Source organism: Trachinotus anak, unplaced genomic scaffold (assembly GCF_046630095.1).
Source record: "Trachinotus anak isolate AG129_WGS33_773 ecotype Australia unplaced genomic scaffold, CSIRO_AGI_Tana_v1 ptg000008l, whole genome shotgun sequence".
Taxonomy (NCBI): domain Eukaryota; kingdom Metazoa; phylum Chordata; class Actinopteri; order Carangiformes; family Carangidae; genus Trachinotus; species Trachinotus anak.
Window position 1 is genome coordinate 25,986,472 of NW_027273859.1, and position 23,358 is coordinate 26,009,829.

General features: G+C 41.4%; 1 protein-coding gene across 5 annotated transcripts in view; it reads left to right on the top strand.

Moving 5' to 3' along the window:
- Nucleotides 1-650: 650 nt before the first annotated feature.
- LOC139624590 (ral guanine nucleotide dissociation stimulator-like) overlaps nt 651-23,358 on the top strand; it is a 55,683-nt gene continuing 32,975 nt past the window's right edge. The window contains exons 1-2 of one of the 5 annotated variants that reach the window (XM_071483843.1): nt 974-1,112; nt 1,205-1,314. In XM_071483843.1, the coding sequence (XP_071339944.1) occupies nt 1,294-1,314 (21 nt within the window). In that variant the 5' untranslated portion in view covers nt 974-1,112; nt 1,205-1,293. Of the gene's footprint in view, nt 1,315-13,653; nt 13,987-20,188; nt 20,391-23,358 lie in introns of those variants that run through there. The other 4 variants (XM_071483845.1, XM_071483842.1, XM_071483841.1 and 1 more) reach the window with 4 other exon arrangements.

Here is a 23,358-nt window from a genome sequence, read left to right on the forward strand (position 1 = left end):
AATATTTCATTACTAACTATTCTATCAATATTTAGTGCGATGGTGTTCCTTACCTCTAACAGGTAATGGTTCAATTAGGATAATTCACTCGTTTTTCATTAAAAGAAAAATGCATGTTCAAACTTTTTTTTTTAAATGTTTCACCGTTTTGAAAGATCAACATATGAAACACAATAGTTTTACATAACATTGAGACATAACATTTAAATGTTGATATAGACATGCAGGGGGTGGTTGCAAATATGTGAGATGAGCCATTTTCATATTATATGTTGATTACACCAATTAAGCAGAAGAAGTTTCATACTGAAAAAATACTTTTAACTATTTTTCCTAGATCTTCAAACTTTAAAACGGGTCAATTTGACCCGGAACATAACAGGAGGGTTAAATAAATACATTGCTGAAGAACATTGAGATGCGTTCAGGAGCGTCTGTTTTGCCTCTGTGTCGTGCTTTGTGCGGTGCGTTCAGGAGCGTCGTTTTTCTAAGACGCTCTTATTCTTCCCCACCGCAGCAGCGGTAAAGCTAGCGGTAGTACTAGCGGCAGTACTAGCGGCAGTACTAGCGGCAGCGTCTTGTCTTGGAGAAAGCGGAGTTCCTCCTCAGCCAGCAGCAGCAGCAGCATCACCATCCATTTCAGCATCAGTGTTACAGTGGTCAAAGCACCACATCCCCCCCCGGACTCTCAGCTCTTCACTGGGATGTCGTCGTCGAGTACGTGGAGGGAGGATTTGGTCGGGAGAGCCGATGCTAGAGGACACATCCCCGCTGCATTTCTTCGAGCGTGACTGGAAGGGAGAGGAGCGGCGATGGATGAAGGCAGGAGGGGACAAATCAATTTTTGATAATCGCTGGGTTTAGCTGGCTAGCGCTAGCACGCTAACGTTAGCTAGCCCTCAGCCCGCCCCCCTCCTCCTCCTCCTCCTCCTCACTTTCTCGTCCAGTGACCGATGTGGTGTTTTCCTCCATGAATAAAAAAACACTCCTGATGCCTTTTTATATTCACGTCGAGACATGCTGGAGTCAGCGGGGACATTTCTCTCAAGGATAAAGGCGCCGAAGCTGCCTGCTAGCCTCCCGACGTTAACGCTAGCTAGCAGCGAGCATCGGTAACCGTTATCTTCTTCACCGTTGAATATTTTTATTGTTTTTAATTTGTTTTGTTTGTTTTTTTTTTTGAATTTTTCGCTCATCCCTGAAGGACAAGATGCTGGCGGAGGTGGAGTGTGTCTAACCGTGAACCCGAACTCGCATGGATACACACTCCATGAAGGTCATGATACTGAGAGAATGATCATGCTGGAAAAACAGGTGAGACATTAGCAGAGGGGCACGTTTGAACGCACACCTGGGCTCATTTGCATACTGGTCACTACAGGTGTTGATGGGTGCACCGGCTCTCTCTCAGCTTCAAGGTGCAGTTGTGCAGTAATTCTGTGGGTGATCAATACCTTTGAAATGATGAGCCTGCTGCACATATTTCACCTTCCTCCCAGCTCTCTCTCTCTCTCTCTCTCTCCGTGCCCTGCTTAAAGTCAACCTCTCTCTACCACTCCATCACCAGCTGCTTTACAATCAAATGCATAGAATATGTCTTAAATTGGTGAAGAAAAGGTGGTGATGGTGAAAGACAAGCTGCTGGAATAAGAGAATTTGGGCATTTGTGCCAAACATTAATCTATCACAGTTGTTATTGATAAATTGATTCACCTATTCACTTATTTATCAGGTAAAAAAAACAAACAACCCATCACCCCCATTTGGATTCTTCTAACTAATTTGATTGATGATTTGATTTTTTCGACATTAGGTCAAATAACTTTGGGATCATTGCAATAATCTTTTAAGACTGCAACAGCTTGTATGCAGTGAATTTGTGCAGTAACTCTGCGGTGATCTATATCTTTCTCTCGATGACCCTGCTGCTCATATTTCATCCTCTTTATAACCTTTACAACCTTCCTCCCAGCTCTCTCTCTCGCTCTTGCTCTCTTTCTTGGCCCTGCTTAAAGACGACCTCTCTCGCCCCGCAGTCAGAAAATAGGGGGAAATGCCAGTGGTAGAAAGTCAAAGTTTATTTAAAGTGCACGAGTGTCTCAACATACTTTACACCAGGAGACAATAAAAAAAAAAAAAAAAAGCAAAACTGACATAAAAAGTAGAAATGATAATTTAATAGAAAAAAACACAAATGATAGATGGTAGAGATAAAACATTTAAGCAGAAATGTCTCTTCCCTCAAGCTTCTCAAAAGTGAGGATTCAGTGCTTTTTGTTGCCATATATTGATTGATTGATTGATTGATTTAAGTGCCCTGAGCCTCTGGTGCTCAGTCCATACACTAAACAATAACCTTGATTGCTACATGACAAATCATAATGTACACTTACACAAATTCCTTAAAAAAAAGTACAAATCAAATCATTGAGTTATTATATTGGTGGTAGAGTATCCTCTGTCTCAGCTGCCAAGAGTCTTGTCGAAATGAAAGTCTCCACTTTAAAAAGCCAACTCACTTTATCAGCAGACAATCAAAACAAATCAGGATTCTTCAATTGGATCGTGTCAAACAAATATTTTCTATCTTATAATAAACTGAATATCTGTGAGTTTTGGACAGTTAGTCAGACAAAACAGAATATCTGAAGACTGTGGGAAATTACAATGGGCATTTTTCTTTATCTTCAAAAATGATCATTAGTTTCAGCTATACGTGAAATACTGCTGAAATCACTGATGCAGACTACAGATGTGCAGCTTTTCTCTATCTCGTGTCATTATTGTGTGTTAATGTTTTTTTTTGTAACAGTTATTCAGACTAAATTAAATGAAAAAAGCAAAATATTGGAGCATTTTCTCAATTTTCCAATATTTCAAAGACTAAATAATTAACTGATTAATTGAAAGAAAATAACTGATGAATGAAAATATGGTATCATCCGCTAAAAATAAACCTACTGGTGTTTCAGTTCAGACTCATTAACCTCAGTTTTAGTCTCAGCTGCAGACCAGAAGCCCTTCAGGAAATATCCTTCAGTCTGTAGAGCTCATAACCTCCTCTGTCCAAGAACTATGGGAGGTGGGGGTGGGGGGTCGGGGGGTAGTTGAGGGGATTTCTTCTTCTTGTTTCAGCAGCATCAATGACCAAAAGCAAAAGCTGACACATCAATAAAACATCACAGCTTCAGAGATGTGAAGTGTTTGTGCAGAGGAGATGCTGGTGACAGAACGAGTGTTGAGCGAGATTCAACAGGAAGATTCTTGGCTGCTGTCATTTCTCTGGAAACGCTCCGGCAATCGATCCGTTTGTCACTCAGCAGGAAATTAATCTAATTACAATAATTGTTTAAAACTGATTAATTGCTTCTCTGTGGAGTGTGTTCAAGTGCATGTAGGTGTGAATGTGTTTGTGTGCAACATGTCCAGGGTGTATTCTGCCTAATGGATATGACCCTGAACACAATAAGTAGGTATAGAAAATGGATGGATGGATGAATTGTCATTTATTTAGGAAAAATATAAGAAAATAAAATAAAATTCTGGTTTATTTTGGCTGCATATTTAGGAAAGTAAAAAAAAAAAGATTTCTACACTTAATATGACATGTTTGTATGTTAGTTAACGTTGCTCCTCCATATTGTCATTTTCCTGTTACTACTTGTGATTTTTGTGATTATCAGAATGAACTTGAATTGCTGTCACTTAAGACTCAAACAAAGAAAACCCACACCGATGCTTCGTCTCCATGTGTTGTTGCGTTCTGCAGTGTGTCACCAGAAATATCTTCATGCAATGTGACCGTGAGCCGCAGTCTGAGCATTGCAGCAAATGGGCAGTATAGCATGAACCAACAAGAGAAAGCTGGTCCCCTCTGTTTGGGTTGAGTGGGTTACAGTCACCGGTTTTGTGTGTCTGTGCTGCTGAGGCCAGGTGTTGTCATTTGCATTCATGTACATGCATGGACCATGGTTGTGGCTTAACTTATAACAGGCTTTTGTCATAAGGGACCAGTGACTTCCAGCCTTTTTGCTTCATTATCCCTCAAACTGAAAAAAATGGGGACTTGCAGCCGTTCATGACATGTTGTGTATGTGTGCGAGTTGTTAGCAGAGATTTCTCTTCTTAACCACTGGAACTGTTTTATTTAAATATATTTTACCTGTAAAATTAAACTGATCTAGTTCAGATCCCAGAAAACCCGATCAAGTAAACACAGTGAATCGGTGTCAAAGGTCACCAGTGAGGCGAGCAGGATGAGAGCTGCTGCTCCAGGATGTTAGGGCTTCCCACTGCTTCAGTTTAAAGGGTCTGTTTAACCCTCCACACACACACACACACACACACACACACACATTGCCTGGATTTCACTGTAAACAGCCACTCCTTATTCTTCTTCTCTCCCCTCCACGTAAATCCTGTTTCCTCTCACTGGTATTATTGATGTTTATTCTCTTTATGAAACATTTATTCGCCTTTTCTTTTTTCCACCATTGTAGGAATTGTAGATAAAGCTGTAAGCTGTTTTGTTGCTTCTGCGGTGCTCCATTTTCTGCACAGCGCTCCAGAAACACTCTGTTCTTGAAGCTTGACTTCACTCCAAGCATATCTGACTTCTTTGTCTGATGGAATGTGACAAGAATCAGACTTTTTTTTCTGCAGTTTTTAGTCCCGAGGGTTTTTTTTCTTTGCCTTTTTTCAGAAGCATTAGTTATGTGTGTGGAGGAAGGGCCTGTCCTTTAAATCTTGTCAGTGTTGCAAAGTGCAAGAGCTACAACATTTCTGACTTGTTGCTGATGGTTTCAATGTCAGACTGTGTGGCTCTGCTTTTTCTTTTCTCCTCGTTGTGTGTTCAGTCGGCAAACAAATCCAATTAGTTTTTTCAAATATGCTCTTGTAGGCCGACTGTCCACGTTTGTAATTTCCAAGTGACCAGATCAGATTTATGTGTGTGTGTGTGTGTGTGTGTGTGTGTGTGTGTGTGTGTAGACACTGTAATCATTTGCAGGCGTGTTCGTGCTGACTGAAAGCAAGTTTTCCATCCAGAGTCTCTGCAGGCCAGAAACATGAAGTCTGGCTGCTGCTCACTCTCAGACGACGCATAAAATATCTTCATCGGTCCATCCTGTGTGCTCTGAGGTAAATCACCTGCAGATGAATCACACTTTATGCATGAGATCATCTTAAAATTTAATCTAACAACATTTGATCCCAATTGATTTTTTTCCAAAATGAATAAAAAATCAGGGATGCACAATATTTATTGACCAGCTCATCTGTATAAGGTACTAATTGCTGTAGAATAAATTTCTTATGTTGGGACTGATTTTAAAATGATCATAAACATATTGCACCAGTGTATCAAGTGTAATTTTGAACCTTTGATCTGTTTAAATACAATAATTGCAGGCTAGTTTTCAATGGGTAATGCAATATTTTTAAGGACATTTCATCCACGTCATATGAGCTGAAATTCTTCTTCATGTGAAGAGTTAATCAGTATCCAAAGGTTCCCATGGTTACTGCTGCAGAAAACAGTACAACAACAAAAAGGGCCCATGTTGTATAAAATGAGTAAACAGAGTCTTTTTTGATTATAAAGCAGGTCTAGGTTCTATATTAATACTGTGAAAGTATCAAAGCCTCAGTCCACAGAGAAATGCTCACAGCCTGTATTCAGACACTGAGCCTTAAAACCAGCCGTCAGGACTTCTGTAACTTTGTGATGTCACAGCAAAGTGGTCACCGCTCTCAGCCATACCCCAAGCCCCGCCCACCTGGACCCACCACCCAACCTTTCAGGATTTGGTTTCTCTGAATGTTTACCTGAAATCTGCTATATTTTTATTGGTTCACTCAGAAAACAGTCAGCCAATCAGAAAAGAGGGTCAGAGCCTCTCTTCTGATTGGCTCACTGGCCTGTCGTTACTAGAGCTTCAGAGAGAAGCCTGAGAGAGGAGATGTAAAACTACATTGAGATGTTTTTTGGTGTTTAAAAACTACAAATATATCTTCTCATGGATATCAACACTTTAAAACTCTAAAATACGTCTTCATTCTTGTCAAAGGAATAGTTTGACATTTTTTGTGGTAAATGTGAAGCTGAAGGCAGAAGCTGGTTAGCTTAGCTTAGCACAGAATATGGAAACTGGGGAAACAGCTAGCCTGTTTCTGTTTGCCAAACAAACTCAGTTTTATGGCAGGATATGTGCAGCACTATTTGTTGGAAAATAAGCATATTTCCAGAAAAATTGAACTATCCCTTCGAACATGAGATTTTGATTCTTCATCTCTTTACCAAAAGGGTTCAACCTTGCTACAACTGAATATTTTTGGCCACTTGGGGGCAATTAAAAAAAAGTTGTGGACACAACAGTACACGGAAACAAAGCGGTGAGGGCTGTGAGAGTGAACCAGCACAGTGAAGTCAAGGTCTGGACAGATAAACAATGAGCTGGGAGTCACTATAAAGCTCAGTGAAACTGAGCGGAGCTGCAGATTCAGCAGAAACATTCTGATCACAATCAATTACAGTAGCTTTGACAACATGCTAGTGTATCTATTCAACACATTGTCAACACAGCAAAAACAAATCAAAGCTGAGGATGAACCTCACATTAATCTTTGATATATTATAACTTTATATGTTATGACTAAACTTTTGACCTTTGAGACTTGGTGTCTCCACTAAATACAATGGAACAAAAGCAACCAGCTGTGGTGACAACAGCACAAGATAAAATCTGAGCTCAGCAAACAGAGCTGCACGTTTCAACAGATTCAACAGATTCTGGAAAGAATTTGTCTCAATTGTTGCACGTACTGAATCAGAGCCGTGTGTTGAATAACACAACTTACATCCCTGCCCTGCCTATCATGTTGTTGATGTTTGTGATTGGAGCTTATTCCCCTGTTGCATGTTGTGCTGTAAGATGTTGCCTAAGCTGTAACACCTCACTGTGGCCTTTAAGTAGCTTTAAGATGATAGTGAGAGCCGTAATGACAGGTTTACAGTTTGCAGCCGTGACTTCTTGTGTACCTGCACCGCCCGTCCTGCCTTTGTCCGAGTCCACAGGAAGCCGACCTGCAGGTTACGGTCCGGCTTCCTGTCCTGGCTGGGTATCTGTAGAGTGGGGAGGGAGGAGGGTGGATCTGTAGCCCTGTGAAGAGCCGGCTTTGCCTCCCTGTTTCCATGACGACCGCTCTCCTACAGTATTCAGCCGTGGGACGGCCTCTGCATCTGAAAGCAGTTCCCAGTGGTGTTTCAGACCCTCTCGCTCTTTCTCCTTCTGCTACGCTCTTCTTCTTCTACTGTCTCGGTTTTTTAAAGAGCAGCAGCTCTTCATCTTCACTCGCTGCTGTACTTTAAAATCGCGACGTCGAACATCATTTGCATCTGAATTGGGACTGAATTCTGCCTTTGTTCCTTTTTGAAATCACCCCAAAAACTACAGGCTTGGACTTGGAGCCAGAACACACTTTAAATATTTAGACTGACTGTCCTGTAAATATGCAAATATTAGCTGAGTGAAAGAAAGAAAAGCTTTTTAAATGAGGAGCGACTGAGCACTGTGCTCTTTGTTTATTTAGCAGGGTCATTGTGTTTTATTTTGCCACTTATTTTCCCAAAAGACAGTTAATAATCATACAGCGTGGATGTTTACTCTGAAATGAGTAAGTTTAATTTTGTACATTTGCAAGATGATGAAACACAAACACACAAAGTGGTCAAAGCAGCGTTGCAGTAAAAACAGAAAGCAGTACTTTGTGTGATAAGTGAGATAAAAAACAAACCTGCAGAGGCTTTCACATTTTCACAGCTCTGAGGAGATTTTTTTTTTCTTTTTCAGGTCAAAGCAAACTTACTTCCTTTCTATCAACCATTTCAGCCATTTGAGGTGAAAGCCGTGTGACCTACATACAACAAGGTTGTCTGGAAACACTTTTCATAGTCTGGGCCTTCAGATTCAGGCTGTGAAGATGACGAAGAAAATATGAAAATATCAGTGGACTCCGAAGATGTTTCTGAAGGGGGGGGGGGGGGGGGGGGGGGGGTCCTTCACCTGCACACAGCAGAAAAAAACAGCTAATGCAGACTGATAATATTCAGTTTGTTTTGAAGGCAAATGTTGCGTAAAGGCAGCCAGAGGCCTCAGTTTAGTGTAGCAGTGTGTTTGCTGATGTGCACGTGAGCAGGGCTCATAGTTGTGAAATGTAATCGATCCAGTGTTCTGCACCTGGATGATGACGCTCGAATCAAACTAGATGATGCAAATTAAGCATAAGGCTCATGATAGGCTTTTTACAACTGGATATTCACACACAAAATAAGCAGCATCAGTGTCATGTAGTTTCTGCATATATGTGCATGTGGAGAAAATTATATCTACTAAGCAGAGGTGGGAATAAATCAGACATGTGCAAGTCTCAAGCAAGTCTCAAGTCTTAACCTTCATGTCTCAAGTCCCAAATTACTGTGGTGAGAAACAAGCGAGTCAGGTCCAGTCCAGATCTGTGGCTGCTGCCACCCACTGATACAATTGTTATTACTGGTCTTATTCTTATTCTGGTCTTATTCTCATCATTACCTCCACCATGGAGGTTGTGTTTTCACCAGTGTCTGGTTATTTTTCAGGAGGATTCCTCAGAAAGCACTGAACTGAGTGTCTGTCAGTGTTTTTGTGTCTTGTTCGGAGTCTTGCTGCTGACCTTACTTCATGTACTGATGAACTGCCCCCAGCATTAGTTAACTGCACTCTGCAGACGTCTAGTGTCAGTTTGACATGTGCAACTAATGAAGGAACTCAAATGTTGTCAGTGTTTTTATCATTAATAAGACTTGCACTTTACAAGAGCTTAAGTTGTGTAAAGGGCTGCAACTGGTGATTATTTTCATCAAGGATTAACCTGCAGATTATTTTCTCAGTAAAGGAGCTATTTGTAAGCTTTGCTACAAAGCTAATGTTAGCATTAACAGCTGTTTAATTGTCAGTCTAGAAGAAATGCGAGTTCAGTATCAAACTTCATTCCTTTGCACACAAACAGCTGTCCCCAGCAGTGGAAAGCAACATCAGTGTTGACTTTTGTTTTCTCCTGTGAGCTCCAGTCTGGCAGGCTCGTCTTGTCACTTTCCAATACCGTGCAGTCTGCCCTGCAGAAGTAGCGCTGCTCAGGGGGTGTAATTATAACCTCTTAGTGTAAATGCAACAATGGCAAAAGCTCTCGGCAACTGAATGTTACCACCCCCCGCTCCCCGCAAGAAACCATGTTTGGCGGCAGAGAAAACGTACATAAAGCCCCTTTATCAGTTTTGTCTGTAAAATGTCAGAAGATGATGCAAAATGCCTGATGTAATTTCTCACAGCCAAAGATGACATTAGGATATTCAGTTTATTATCAGGTATGACAAAGAAAAGCATCAACTCCTCACTTTGGAGGAGCTGGAACCAGTCAAATTTTAGTCATGGAAAAAACTTCCTGTGGATTGATGAATCCAGCTAATCCTTGCAGCTCCAGTTGTGCACACACAGCCAAAAACAACACGGGCAACAAATAAGCTCGATCCATGATATGTCTTGGAGGAACATCTTTCTTCTTCCTTTTGAACTTCAAAATAACCCACTGATTAATTGACAGATGAGCAGGTCACTGAGGCACAGAGACGTCAGATGACCAGACAGTAACATCATCATCATCATCATCACGCAGCGGTGTGATCTGCACATTTAAATCTGTGACATTTTCATATTCATCAGTGTTTGCTCAGTGAGTCATCGTGAAAGCTTTAATATACACTGCTGTTCACACCGGGTGGGAAAAATCTCTCTCAGGCAGGACGTGATGCTTTTATTTGCTCTTGAGAGCAGAAACTCTTCTTTGATTGAAATTTTCATGATATTGGAGGAAATTGAAGAACACCCTGTTGCTCCAGCTTAGAAATATTAATTCACAGGAATACCACCTACACATTAGAATTCACTGGGTTAAAAACACAATACTGGGTCAACTTTGACCAGTGTGAAGCACAACAATGTCAAGTTTTACTGTACAGTTTGCAACCACACCACAATAGCTTCACTCTCTTTTAGCTCTGGTTTTGGTTTCCACCAGCTCTCGAGGGAAATATACACATTATTTTCTGAATAACTCACAACCGTGGGTCAAAGGGGCCCCTTCTGTACAAATCTACCCTGGGTAAAGTTACCCAGGGCATTATGGGTGATTTATTGACCCAAACTGGGTGAATTTTGACCCAGTGACATTTGTATGTACAAGCTAAAACCAAGCACATGGTGGATATTGCTCATGTTTTATCAGGAAGTTTATCGTCTGACTCACTGGAAGTAGGCTGTGGGTATCACCCCGTCATGGGGCGCCAGGTGGTGTTCTCCTCCCTTTCCGCTTCCCCTGCCTGTTACCGTTTTCACTTCGGGAAGCAGCAGCAGCCTCCGAGCTGCAACCCACACACTGAAAATGGCGAGTTTTGATGAAGATCGTGCATCACACTGTCGCCATACGTCTGTGCTGATTCCTGAGGCGTTTTCTTTGAGGAGAATCAGCTATTTTAATAACAGTGCTCACCTCCACACATGCAAATGTTCCACCAAAACAAGTTTCCCTCCGACACTATTTTGCGGGGGCACCGTCACTGCATCCTGGGCTGAGTGCCACCAAAGATGATTGTGATTGGCTTTAAGAAATGCAAACAAGCCAGAGTATTTTTCCCCTATAGCAGAATGATGATGGTGCAGCCAGAACATTCTCCACTGGTGACACAGCACTGTGGAGATAGGTCAGGCTTTGGGAGTTGACCTGCTCAACAAACTTTATTCTGCAGTTCCACAGATAATTAACTTTAAACAAGTTGCATGTGTAAGGTGGGTTTATTTATACCTGTTATTAAAAAACTGAGTGGAAACACTGAAAATTTGAAATATCGAAAAAATATTTTTATGCTAAGCTGAGGTTAGAAGAGTTGTGTTGATATTGATATTAATTGATATATGAATTATGATGTATACAGGACTGTCTCAGAAAATTAGAATATTGTGATAAAGTTCTTTATTTTCTGTAATGCAATTAAAAAAACAAAAATGTCATACATTCTGGATTCATTACAAATCAACTGAAATATTGCAAGCCTTTTATTATTTTAATATTGCTGATTATGGCATACAGCTTAAGAAAACTCAAATATCCTATCTCAAAATATTAGAATATCATGAAAAAGTATACTAGTAGGGTATTCAACTAATCACTTGAATCGTCTAATTAACTCGGAACACCTGCAAGGGTTTCCTGAGCCTTGAAAAACACTCAGCTTGGTTCAGTAAACTAAATCACAAGTATGGGGAAGACTGCTGATCTGACTGCTGTCCAGAGGACCATCATTGACACCCTCCATCAGGAGGGTAAGACACAAAAAGAAATTTCTCAAAGAGCAAGCTGTTCACAGAGTGCAGTTTCAAAGCACATCCACAAAAAGTCTGTTGGAAGGGGGAAATGTGGCAGGAAACGCTGCACAACCAAGAGAGATGACCGCAGCCTTAACAGCATTGTGAAGAAGAGTCGCTTCCAGAATTTGGGGGAGCTTCAAAGACAGTGGACTGAAGCTGGAGTCCAGGTATCAAAAGCCACTGTTCACAGACGTGTCCGGGAAATGGGCTACAATAGCCGTATTCCCATGGTCAAGCCACTTCTGAACTCAAGACAACGGAAGAAGCGTCTGACTTGGGCTATGGAAAAGAAGCACTGGACAGTTGCAGAGTGGTCCAAAGTCCTCTTTTCAGACGAAAGCAAGTTTTGTATGTCATTTGGAAGTCAAGGCGCTAGAGTCTGGAGAAAGGCTGGAGAGGAGCAAAATCCAAGTTGCTTGAAATCCAGTGTGAAGTTCCCACAGTCAGCGATGGTTTGGGGAGCCATGTCAGCTGCTGGTGTTGGTCCACTGTGTTTCATCAAGTCCAGAGTAAATGCAGCTGTGTACCAAGAGATTTTAGAGCACTACATGCTTCCGTCTGCTGAAAAGCTCTATGGAGATGATGATTTCATTTTCCAGCATGATCTGGCACCTGCCCACAGTGCCAAAACCACCAGTAGATGGTGTACTGACCATGGCATTACTGTCCTCGATTGGCCTGCCAATTCCCCTGACCTGAACCCCATAGAGAATTTGTGGGGTATTGTGAAGAAGGAGCAGAAAGACACCAGACCCAACAATGCAAATGAGCTAAAGGCCGCTATTGAAGCATCCTGGGCATCCCTAACACCTCAGCAATGCCACAGGCTGATTGCCTCCATGCCACGCCGCATTGCTGCAGTAATCCGTGCAAAAGGATTCCCAACCAAGTACTGAGTGCATTAATGGACATTTTCAAATGTTTGATTTTGTTTTGCTGTTATAAATCTTTTTTTTTTTACTTGGTCTGAGGAAATATTCTAATTTTTTGAGATAGGATATTTGAGTTTTCTTAAGCTGTATGCCATAATCAGCAATATTAAAATAATAAAAGGCTTGCAATATTTCAGTTGATTTGTAATGAATCCAGAATGTATGACATTTTTGTTTTTTTAATTGCATTACAGAAAATAAAGAACTTTATCACAATATTCTAATTTTCTGAGACAGTCCTGTATGAACCTAAGCGACGCTCAAGCTTCCAACTGAGCGACTGTGCTGAGCGACGAGGACACTGAAACGTTCCCCACATTAATACATGAAGCTGACATAAACGCCATATTTCCAGCGTGTTCTCTACATGTTGTTTTTGCCGTTTGAGCTTTGCCCGGAGCTCTTTTAGTTACGCCGTCCTCTTCTTCTGCACTGGTTTAATGGCACCTGACTGGAAAATTAGCTCCACCAGCTGTTCATCTTGACAAACCACCTCCTAATATTCACATACCGGCAGCAGGAGGGAACTTAGCAACAGTAAACTATATTGAATGTGGCACAGTGTACAGTCAGCACGGACTGCAGTAGCTAAGACGTGGCTTAACTAACGGAGGGGTGCTGCCGAACAAAGTGCAACATTTCATCATCAAGTATCGCTGGAAAGAAACATCACAGAACCGCCCACAGCGTTTGATTGACAGGTGGTTTCTGAGTGTGACAGTTGCAGTGCAGAAGCACCACAGCGCATTCGCAAAAGAAAACAATTTTCAGATGAGGGTTGGTAACCTGCCAGAACGTCTGGTCCCACATTTGCCAGCGGCATTAATGAGAGGGGAGGCTGATTCATACATCAGCCTGAGAAGCAGTCACCCTGCTTCATCTTTAATGGGTTCACACAGACAGTCTGGCACTACAGAGCCGTTCCTTCTCTCCTGATTAAATCGCTGCAGCATAATGAAGCAGAGGAGAGTCAGACGGCATCTCAGAGCCCTTCTGTGTACCTGCTGCATTTCATTTGGCAAGGTTATTTTTTTTTCTTTTTTCTAGCAGACACACGGTTCTGTGAGCAGAAAGCAAACACACTGCGGTTGTGGCATAACAGCTGAGTGTTCCTGAGCTGTCGGGCAATACCTCCAGAAGACGAAAGACAAGAGAGCAGCTGCTGACAGTTAAGACGTTCCCTAGTGAGGGAGCAGGAGGAGGAGGAGGAGGGGAGGAAAGACGAGAAGAGGAAGAGGGAGGAAGGGAAACGAGGGGCAGGGTTGTTGGTGGCTTGGAAGAAGAGGAGGAAGGAGGTGGAGAGGTTCCTCTTTTTTTTTCTTTTTTTTTTTCTCTGTGATAGATTTCTCTCAGTCTTCAGTGAGAGGCAGAGCGAGCAGCAGGAAGCTTGGGGAGTTCCCTCTTGATTTTTTTTATGTTTTTGCTTTATTTTAATTTTTTCGTGGGTATACCTTCATTGCGAGCGGTGGAGCGGCAGCTGCGCGCTGCGCTCGGTGTGCAGCATGGAAACCAAGTCCCTGTTCAGCCTGCACAGAGCCCTCGCTCAGCCCGTCAAGATGTGCATGTTCGATTTCCCCGTCACCATCCTGGACGACCTGGTGAGCCCCGACACTGGGAGCTGGCTGTGTGTGTGCCTGTGCGTTTGTCCGCGTGTGTGCATGTTCATGAGACCAGTGGGTGCATTCAAATATGTTTGTGTATATGCTGGTGCATGTGCTGCGTTATGTTTCTGTGTACGTACAGTGTGCGTGTGTAGGTGCGTGCACACTGGTGCCTCTAAGCATACATTAAATTGTAATTGCATGCGTGTGTGCAAGTGTGTGTTTGCCCCCATTTCCATCTGTGAATGTGTTTCTGTGACATACTTTGTACTGCAGAGTACATTTAAGAATTTATTGTGGGTGGTTGGGGGGGGGGGGGTTCAGTGCTGTACCATCATTTCCCTCTTAAAAAGAGCTTAACATGTATATTTTTGTGCAGTTTTAGCAAACAAAACACTATATTGATCATGTACTTTGTGTGTGTGTGTGTGTGTGTGTGTGTGTGTGGTGTAGTATGTAGGTCTTAATGTATGTGTTTGTGTGATCAGGTCAGTGTGTTTGTGCAGGCCTGCAGCTGTGTGCATGTGTTTATTTTACACTTGTACAAATGTGAATGAATACTGTGCGAGTGTTTGACTGTGAGTCAGTAACATATTTATTATTTGTGTGGTTGTCATTGTAAAGGATGATCACAGCTACACACATCATTGTCTGGTCTGATCCAGAGTGGAGAAGCTTCACTGTTGTCTGTGCTTTGTTTCATGTCACACCTCCGACCAGTTAACAGCCAATTAGGGCTTGTGAAGAAAAGTCACAGACTCTCTAGTAGCAGGTCTGGAAACTTGTCCGGTTACATATTTAAACTCAGAATGTAGTTCTCTTTGTTGTTGACTTTTGACCTCGTCCTGACTTTCACTTTCAATTTCATCCTCTGTCACCATGACAGCAAGATTTTAGACCTGAAAAAAAATCCTCTGTTCACAGCTGTTTTTTTTTTTTTTTGTTGGTACAGTATCTGCTAAGTTTGTTATCTGCTTTAATCGACGGCTCAGAACATGCTTGGTGTCTGTGTCTGTCTCTGTTGAGCTGTGTGCATCTTTTTGTGCTGCGCTGCTGCTGCCACCGAACCCTTCGCACCCAGGCAACCGTCTCCGTGCAGGGGCGGCCATGCCCTTTGATAGTTTGGCATGTTTGGTCATGTCTATCATAATCCCACGGCGCCTAATGAATGTTTTCCTGTGTCTGTTAATGAATCCTGAGAGTGAAAACAATGCGACAGATCCTCTGCTGTTGTAGGGGAACATTTGCTGAACGAGCCCTGTTTTATTAATCCTGCAGCGTCTGAGGCTGTTTCTCACTTTATTTAATTTTAAATTCTATTTGTTGTACTTTTGGATTATTACTTATTCTTTTAATTACTATTACTCATGTCCTCACTGAGCAGTTTTGCTTTCATCATCCATTTAAATGACATGGTTTGACTATAATGGAGACATACAGGTGTTGGACTGAGCCCTTTGGGCTGTGTGACAGAAACAATTTGTTATTTTACTGTTTGACTATGATGTTGTCTCTGATTTTTGCAACTCTCTATTCAGTGATTAAATATGGAAGAAATGGTAGTTTCCTCATAAATACATATGTTTCTGGCACCTCAACCAAAAATAGACCATATGGCCAAAAGTATGTGGACATTAATGTGGCCATATTGGTGTGTACTTCTGGTCTGGGACTGTTTTTCATTTTTTAACATCCAAATATAAACACAAACCTGCTCTTTGGACACTTACATATAGGTTTAATGTTTAGGTGTCCGCATACTTTTGACCATGTACTCTTATACAGTTATTTCTGTATTTAGTGTATCTTGTGTGGACCTTAAATGGTACCTTCATGTGTACATAGACTTCAAAAGTGACAGCCTTCATCAGAAATAAGCTTGTGAACGCAGCGGTAGACGACTTCACAGAGAAACTCTCCACTTGTGGAATAACTGAATGTGTGTTTACCGCTGAGGTTGAAGCTGCTGCAGAGCCAAGAGGATCCTGACGTAAGAGCTGAAATCAGTCCAGTGTATGAACTTGATTATCTCGCTCCACCACATCTGTAGAGCACCTGAGGTTATATTATTGTATGAAATGAGCTCTAACAATAACATTTAATTAGATTTGATACTCTGCCGTGTGAGAGCTGGATGCAGTATCTGCTGATATTTCTTTCTCTCTCACACACGCACTCAGCCTCTCTCTCAGTGCCTTTTGGCTCCAACACCTGATTGTGTTTCATGTGGCCTGAATTCTTGTGTGGGGTCAAACGAAGACTCTCTCTCCCTGCTGTCAGTCTGTGGTCGTGTTACGGTCAGGCGGGGTGACGTGACTGAAGTGAAGACCGGGCAGTCAGTCGAGTCTGAGACAACAACTGCTGATGAAATCATAGTGAAGTCATCAGGGTTAGACCAGCTTGGGCTTGGACACTAGAAATGTATGACAGACGGCCTATTTATTTTTTAACTTAAGCCCAAATGATTTATGTAGCTGTTCTGAAAACGATGATGTGTAGAAATCTGATAAGCTGTCGAGAGCAAATGATGAAAAAGTTTAACAGCAGTCGACAGACCGAGCTGTCAAACTGCCGCTGGGCTCTGAAGGAAGTGAATGGACGTCTGCAGACTGGTTGATAATGTTCCCATGAACGCTCAGTTCCTCTGAGGGGATGTATTTTATCCAAGTGTCAACCCTGAGACAGTTTTCAACAAATAATGAGCTTCATAAGTGGAGTTTTGAATTGTAATAACTAATAATCAACAGTTAAATCCGATTAAAGTAGCAGTTATTTTTTAAATTTTTCATTTGTTGCATGATTACACTCCTGCTCAGTGTTTAGATTGTTGTTTTTTAAGTACAGCAGAATGCAGATTTTCTTCCTCAGGCAGTAGATGTACTATAGTCTCTCACTCTTAGCTCCCACTTGGTTCATGAAGCCTCCAGAAATGATGAGAAAAAATGGAGAGCTGTAACAGACAAGAAGGCAGGAGAGCGACGGCTCAGGCTGGTCTGTATACAGGGGAAGTGATGAGGGAGTCGGGAACAGGTGTGCAGGGGGATGTGGAGGGGATGTGGGAAGGTGGGAACACTCAGGAGACAACTACTGGACAGGGAGGGGGCAGCAGAAAATACTGTCAACTGGTGGAGCAAAAAACAAGATTAACTGATTATCATAAATGATGATACCTCACGAGGGACATTATATTGCAGAATGAGTACTTTTGCTGTTGATGCTTTTCTGATAATACTTATACTATATAATTATAATATTAATAGTTTTATTTAAGTACTTTTACTTAGATAAAGGACTTAGGTAAAGGATCAAAGTACTTTTTCCACCACTGCGGTTCCTGTAATTTGTTTAAGGTACAGAAACTTTGTGTACCTGCTTGTTTAATTTGTTCTGTGTTGTGACAGATGACAGAGGCTTCAGTTAAAATGACTGGAGGCAGAGCTGCAGCCTTTAATCTGTGCATCTTAGATAACGAACCCCTGGTGATGACAGAAATATCTCACCTCAAACACACGAAACAACAAACCACCTGTTAAGTCAAGCGAATCAAATCAAAAGATGAAACCCGGTTTGATAACAGGTTGTGAATGTTGTTGTGGATCAATCAAGAGGAACCACAGAATACTTTTTCTGACAGAACAATTTTCTGAACAAACAGAGGCAGGTTTAAGTCCTCCTCAGCCGGGGCAACCGTTGTCAGGTTACCTCAGAACAGCGCCGATCTCCCAGCGATTCCCAGTTGGCTGCAGTTGGCATGAGAAAGCATTTTTAAATGCCAGGAGCAGGGAGGAGGAGGAGGAGCACCTGAATGGCTCTGCTGGCTGAAATAATGGCAGGGCATAAATCCAGAGGCTGTTAGCGGCAGCTCGCCGACAGGCGGGCCCCTCAGCTCTCAGGAGCTGCTTCACTGGGTGTAAATGGGAAGCTTCTTCTTGCCTCTGTCTGTTACCGGGACACTTTGTAATGAGGTTTATTTCCTGGAGTGCAGCAGAGATGGGGAATCACTGGCTCTGTATGAGAATACTTAGATGAACCCGCCTTTGTTCCAGTATTTTGCAGAATCTCTCATCGTAAGTCAGCGGTTCTGAAACGTTTCTCATGTAGGAGCCACTTCACATTGATTCAAATGAACTCCTCCGCTTATATTGTGTGTCATATGACATACATTACATATAAACTGCAATAGAGCTGCAGCAAATAAACTGAGCGTCTTTTAGTTTTTGACTGATGATTGGACAAAAACAAGACATTTAAAGATGTCACCTTGGATGCTGAGTGCTATTTAATCACTTTTTTTTATATGTTATGGAAGAATAATTAATCAGTTAATGGAGAGAATAATCGTCAGATCAATCAATAATGAAATAAGAAAACCTGTTCTCATTCAGAAGTCAGCTGTTACATTGCTGTGCAGATTTTCAGATCAATATTGAACAAATATTAAGGATTGTAATTGGTTAAATGAAAAAAAATCTATTATTCACAACTGTAATTTGCAGATTATTCAATAATGAAAACACTCATTAGTCGCAGCTCTTCGCACTCTCCTAGCTACTTGAATGATTCAGTGTGTTTTTGTAAAGAAGGCGTTTTGTCTTTTGAGCTTATTCGGTACCTCTGCTTCATCTGACAGTTTATCTGCAGACGAGAGATTCCTGTGTGTGACACCTGTCCACAAAAATATGCGAGGCCGTCAGTCTGATTTTCCCTCTCTTTGCAGACTTGGGTGACACCAGAGAACTGAAATTTGCACATTAGAAGCGTTCAAGTGCTGCATGATCTGCTGTCAGTTACCACAGTTTGATTTCCCCACATGGGTCCTATCAAAATTGTCCCAACAGTGAGCTACCTGTCAGTCCATATGACTCCACGTTTAAGGCTCATCGTTCATTTGTGAAGAACGTGTATGAAAACAAACCAGATCACAACTAAAATACAGTAATTCATTGTTTCCCTACTTGAATCAAACTACAGCTGTGAGAGAACCTTTTCAAGAAGCTGTTTTCAGGTGATGATCCTTGGATTTCTCCTGTCACCACTGATGCTTCCAGTCAGTTTTTAACAGTTTTTGTGTACATTTTTGACACATGGCACATGATCGCACACAATAGGGCCCCTACAGCCAATGAGTCTCCATACAGTAAGAGTACAGGTCCTGGAGATCGAAAATAAAAACACAGAAATAAAATAATGATCAGCTTTACTTGGTCACCACAGATTAAGTCTGTCTGATCAGCACATTTTGAAATAAAAGAGGAACTTCCCAACACAAAGAGGAAGAGGGAAGAAAGAATCCTGCATGAAATGAATAGAAATAGGAAATAAAAAAGACATGGAGAAAATAGAAAGGGGGGAAAGCAAAACATACAAAAAACATCATCCTATTCCAGCCTCGCAGGAAACAAAGCTACAGTTGGTAAAACTAAAGTAAAACTGGAAAAACTGGTATCGGAAAAAAGTATTGTTAAATGTCCCATATTGTATAAAGGTGGATTCCCATGTGTTTTTTGACTATAAAGCAGGTCTAGGTTCTATATTATTAGTGTGAAAGTATCAAAGTGCCCAGTCCACAGAGAAATGCACACAGTCTGTATTCAGAGGCTGAGCCTGAAAACGAGCCGTCAGGACTTCTGTAACTTTAATGGATCACTCAGAAAACCCAGGCCCAGTGGTTTATACTGTGAGTAGTGTATGTTTTTCATTAACAGATACATTAAGTACAGAAATACATCCAAGTAAAAGCAGGAAAGAATTATTATTTTCTTTTTTTATCTGATGCAGATCGTGAATGATTGATGACATAATCCACATGTCAGTGTGTTGTGGCTCTTCATGCTTTAGATGATGGCATTTAACCTGGCAAATACCCACAGCCGGTAAACATCTATGAGCCCGTGCGTGGAGGTAATTCCCGCTTTAAGTTAATCAGGGAAGTCCCTTTGAATTTCACTGCCTCTTCTTTAACTTTCATTTTCTGTTCAGCTGTTATAAAGTATCTGAGATCACAGTGCTGCAGCATTATTGTGGTTGTTGCTGAGGTTTAATTTCACCTTTGACAGACGTGGACAAACACATTCTCCTTCTTCCCAGCATAAGTTAATTTTTTCTAGTGTTGTTCCTGGTGTTGTTGACACAGCTGTAAAGTAAACATGTGGAAGTGGAGCGTCGACGGGTGGGTTGGAGGGGGGGTTCGGCCAATCTGTGACAAGGGGAGTGGGAGCGCTTGAGGCTCATTGATGGGTTCCAGGACTATTTTGGATCTCCCTGAGGTTTCTGGTCTTGTTCTGAGCAAAATCGCGATGTGGTGCCGGAGCTGGTGGACCTGTGGACTGCTGGTCAGGACAGGTGTCTGCTGGGATGGCGAGTATATTTACCGGACAGGACGGAGACCAGGAGGCGCACAGGTTGGACTTTTTATGGACCTTTTCTTATATTTCCAGACATGTTTAATCTAACGAGACCAGATCCAAAGAGACTGAGCTGCTTGTAGTTTAAGGACACATTGAACTTGTGATTTGTGTCTGTCTCTGTAAGCAAAGGTCATCCCGCTCTTACTAATGTGATTCAGAGTTTATTGTATTGATCATTAAACCATGTTAAGACGTCCTTTACAAGCAAAGTAATGATACCAGTAATCTGCTCATAAATCTGGGGTTGTAAAGGTTAATTTCACATTAGGTGCTTTTAATTTGACGGGTTGATTAGAGCATCGCATAATTAGGATAATTTCACATGAAAACTATTTCTGTATGTCACTTTTTGCTTTCAGATTCACAGCTACAGTTAGCATAAGAGTTGTATAGTACATAAAACCTTCCCTCAGTTGACCATCAGTCAGTTTGTTGATTTTTTTTCACTGCAGATTACTCAACACACTCGACTGCCAGTTTATTAGGTCCATCTGCTTAAACCAATTCAGCTAATCCTCATCTGTCATCCTCTTCATAAAGTTTCTGATGTTGAGTTTGTGTTGCAGTTGTTGTAGTGAGGTGTTGAATCAGCTGACTAGTTGTTTGGAGGCTGTAGTTTGAGGAGCTGCTGAGTGGTTTTCTATGACACTCACTTTGTCTTATATAAGCGAGTGCAGACTGATCTTTGGAAACTGAATGTATGAGGTGTCCCTGAGGCTAATGCTGCATGTCATCCACTTCTCTCTCCCCACATTTCTTGTCTGTATCTTTACTTCTCTGTATCTTAACAATAATCGTTTAATGTGGTTCCTGCTCCTCCAGTACGAGGTTTTCTGTTTTTCTCTGAAACTGAATATATTTGAATTCTTCTTGGTTGTTGGGCCTAAACAAGATGTTTGAGTATGTGACTTTGGACTCAGGGAAACTGTGGCGGGCGTTTTATAAACCGAGCAACTAACTGATTAATCACGAAGATAATTGATAATGAAAATAATCGTCAGTTGCCATCCTAGTTCACACTGTATCAGGCAGACTTAACCTGGTGAGACTTAATCACACAGATTTTGATCTCAAAATTCTTATTATTTGACATTTTAGGGACAAAACAAACTTTTTCACTTTAAATGTTTTCTTGGAGACTTGGAATTTATTTGCCCCAATAGACTAAAAACTGTTCTTATATTATTATGTAGAATTTCTGGCAGGACTTAGTCCTGGCAGGAATTAGTCCAACACTGAATTAGTCCAACACTGCAGAGAGCCTGTGAAGGCAGAAACACAACATTCAGGTGTGGACAGTCAGAGCCTACTCTCAAACACCTGCGTCACAATGCAGTGGAAATAGATTGCTGCTTTTAACCTGAAAGAGTCGATGCTTCCCTGACTGTAAACTGATCCCATTAACCGTCATTACAGCGTTCTGCCTTGATAGCGACATGAGGCCTGACCTCAACTGTCTGCTCCTCCTGAGAGCCGTCAGACTGAGACAGAAGGGGGGGGGGGCAGGGAGCCAGCCTCCTCTCTGCTCACATCAAAGCCGCTCTGGCTGTGGGATCATAAAAATCTGCAGCCATGAGAAACATTTGAGAAGTCAATCTGGTTTTCAAAATAGAAGCCTACCCCCCAGGTGACATCTCTGGCTTTGTCTGACTCACTGTCAGTGAACCTCCTGTGAGCTGCTGTCCAATCAGAGGCCCTCAGATACCAGGGGATCCAGTCACGCTGAGGTCTCAGTTAAAGGCTCTAAAAATGGCCGTAATACTTGACATCAGGACTTCTGGGTTTAGAAAACAAATTCTTTTTGAGGATTTATAAAACCTGCTGTTTGTTCCTCCATCCTCCTACTCATTCGCTCCAGTTACCTGTCAATCATCTGGCAACCAGCCTCCCTGCAGCCGTTATATTATTACAGCTGTGTTTTAGCATTGTTTCATTTATTATCTGTTTATTTACCAAAAAACAGTTATGGATGCTTCACAGGAGGAGCTAAATCTGCTGACAGCTACATCAGTAAACAGTTAAAAAGACCTTATATGCATTTACAATTATGTTTTAGTGTTATAAGCCATTCATTACATGTTTGTATACCTAAATCAAAGGGGTTTACGTCAATCGTTCACACACAAATGTTGACAAAAGTGGAACAAACATTCACAAAGTGATGGGGCCAAAGTGATGTTGTTAAAAACCAGCGTTTCACCTAATAACTGACTTGAAGCTGCAATAACTGAGCATTTCCGGCCACCTGGGGACAAAAGAGCTCAACAAGCTAAATAACACACTTCAACTGTGTGTCAAACAAAGTAAGACTGGCATGCTCATTATTCTAACCTCTTATAAACCAAGCAATTAACTGAATATTAAAGAAATAATCTGCAGATTCATTGATAATTAAATTATTATTAGTTGCAGCCCCATTTAGAGCCTCTACTTAATAATTCCATATTGTCAAAACTTCCCTTTTAAAATAAGTCTCTCATTAAGAAAGAGAAATATACAGTGTATACTGTGTGTGTGTGTGTGTGTGTGTGTGTGTGTGTGTGTGTGTGTGTGTGTATATATATATGTAAATGTGTGTGTTGGTAGACATTTCTAAGCATTTAAGTGAGCAGTACTTAAATATTTTAGCCATTTTTTGCAGATACATGATTATAGATTAATAATGTATTAATAATAATGTAATCATTTAGACTATGACTTGTCAAAAACAGTCACTGGTCTCCAAGACCAAGCCCAGGATGACATCTTCACTGGTCTTATTTTGTCTGATCAATAGTCCAAAAACCAAGAATACTCCCTTTACAATGATATAAACGACATAAACCTCGTATGTATTAGAAGCTGGAACAAGAGAATTTTAATGTCCCAGATTGAAATGATTTAAAAGATCTTCGTGGGCTGCCTTTTGAACTGACGTCTATGTTTTATAATCAATTTATTCTCATTTTATTTGGCTGTTTTT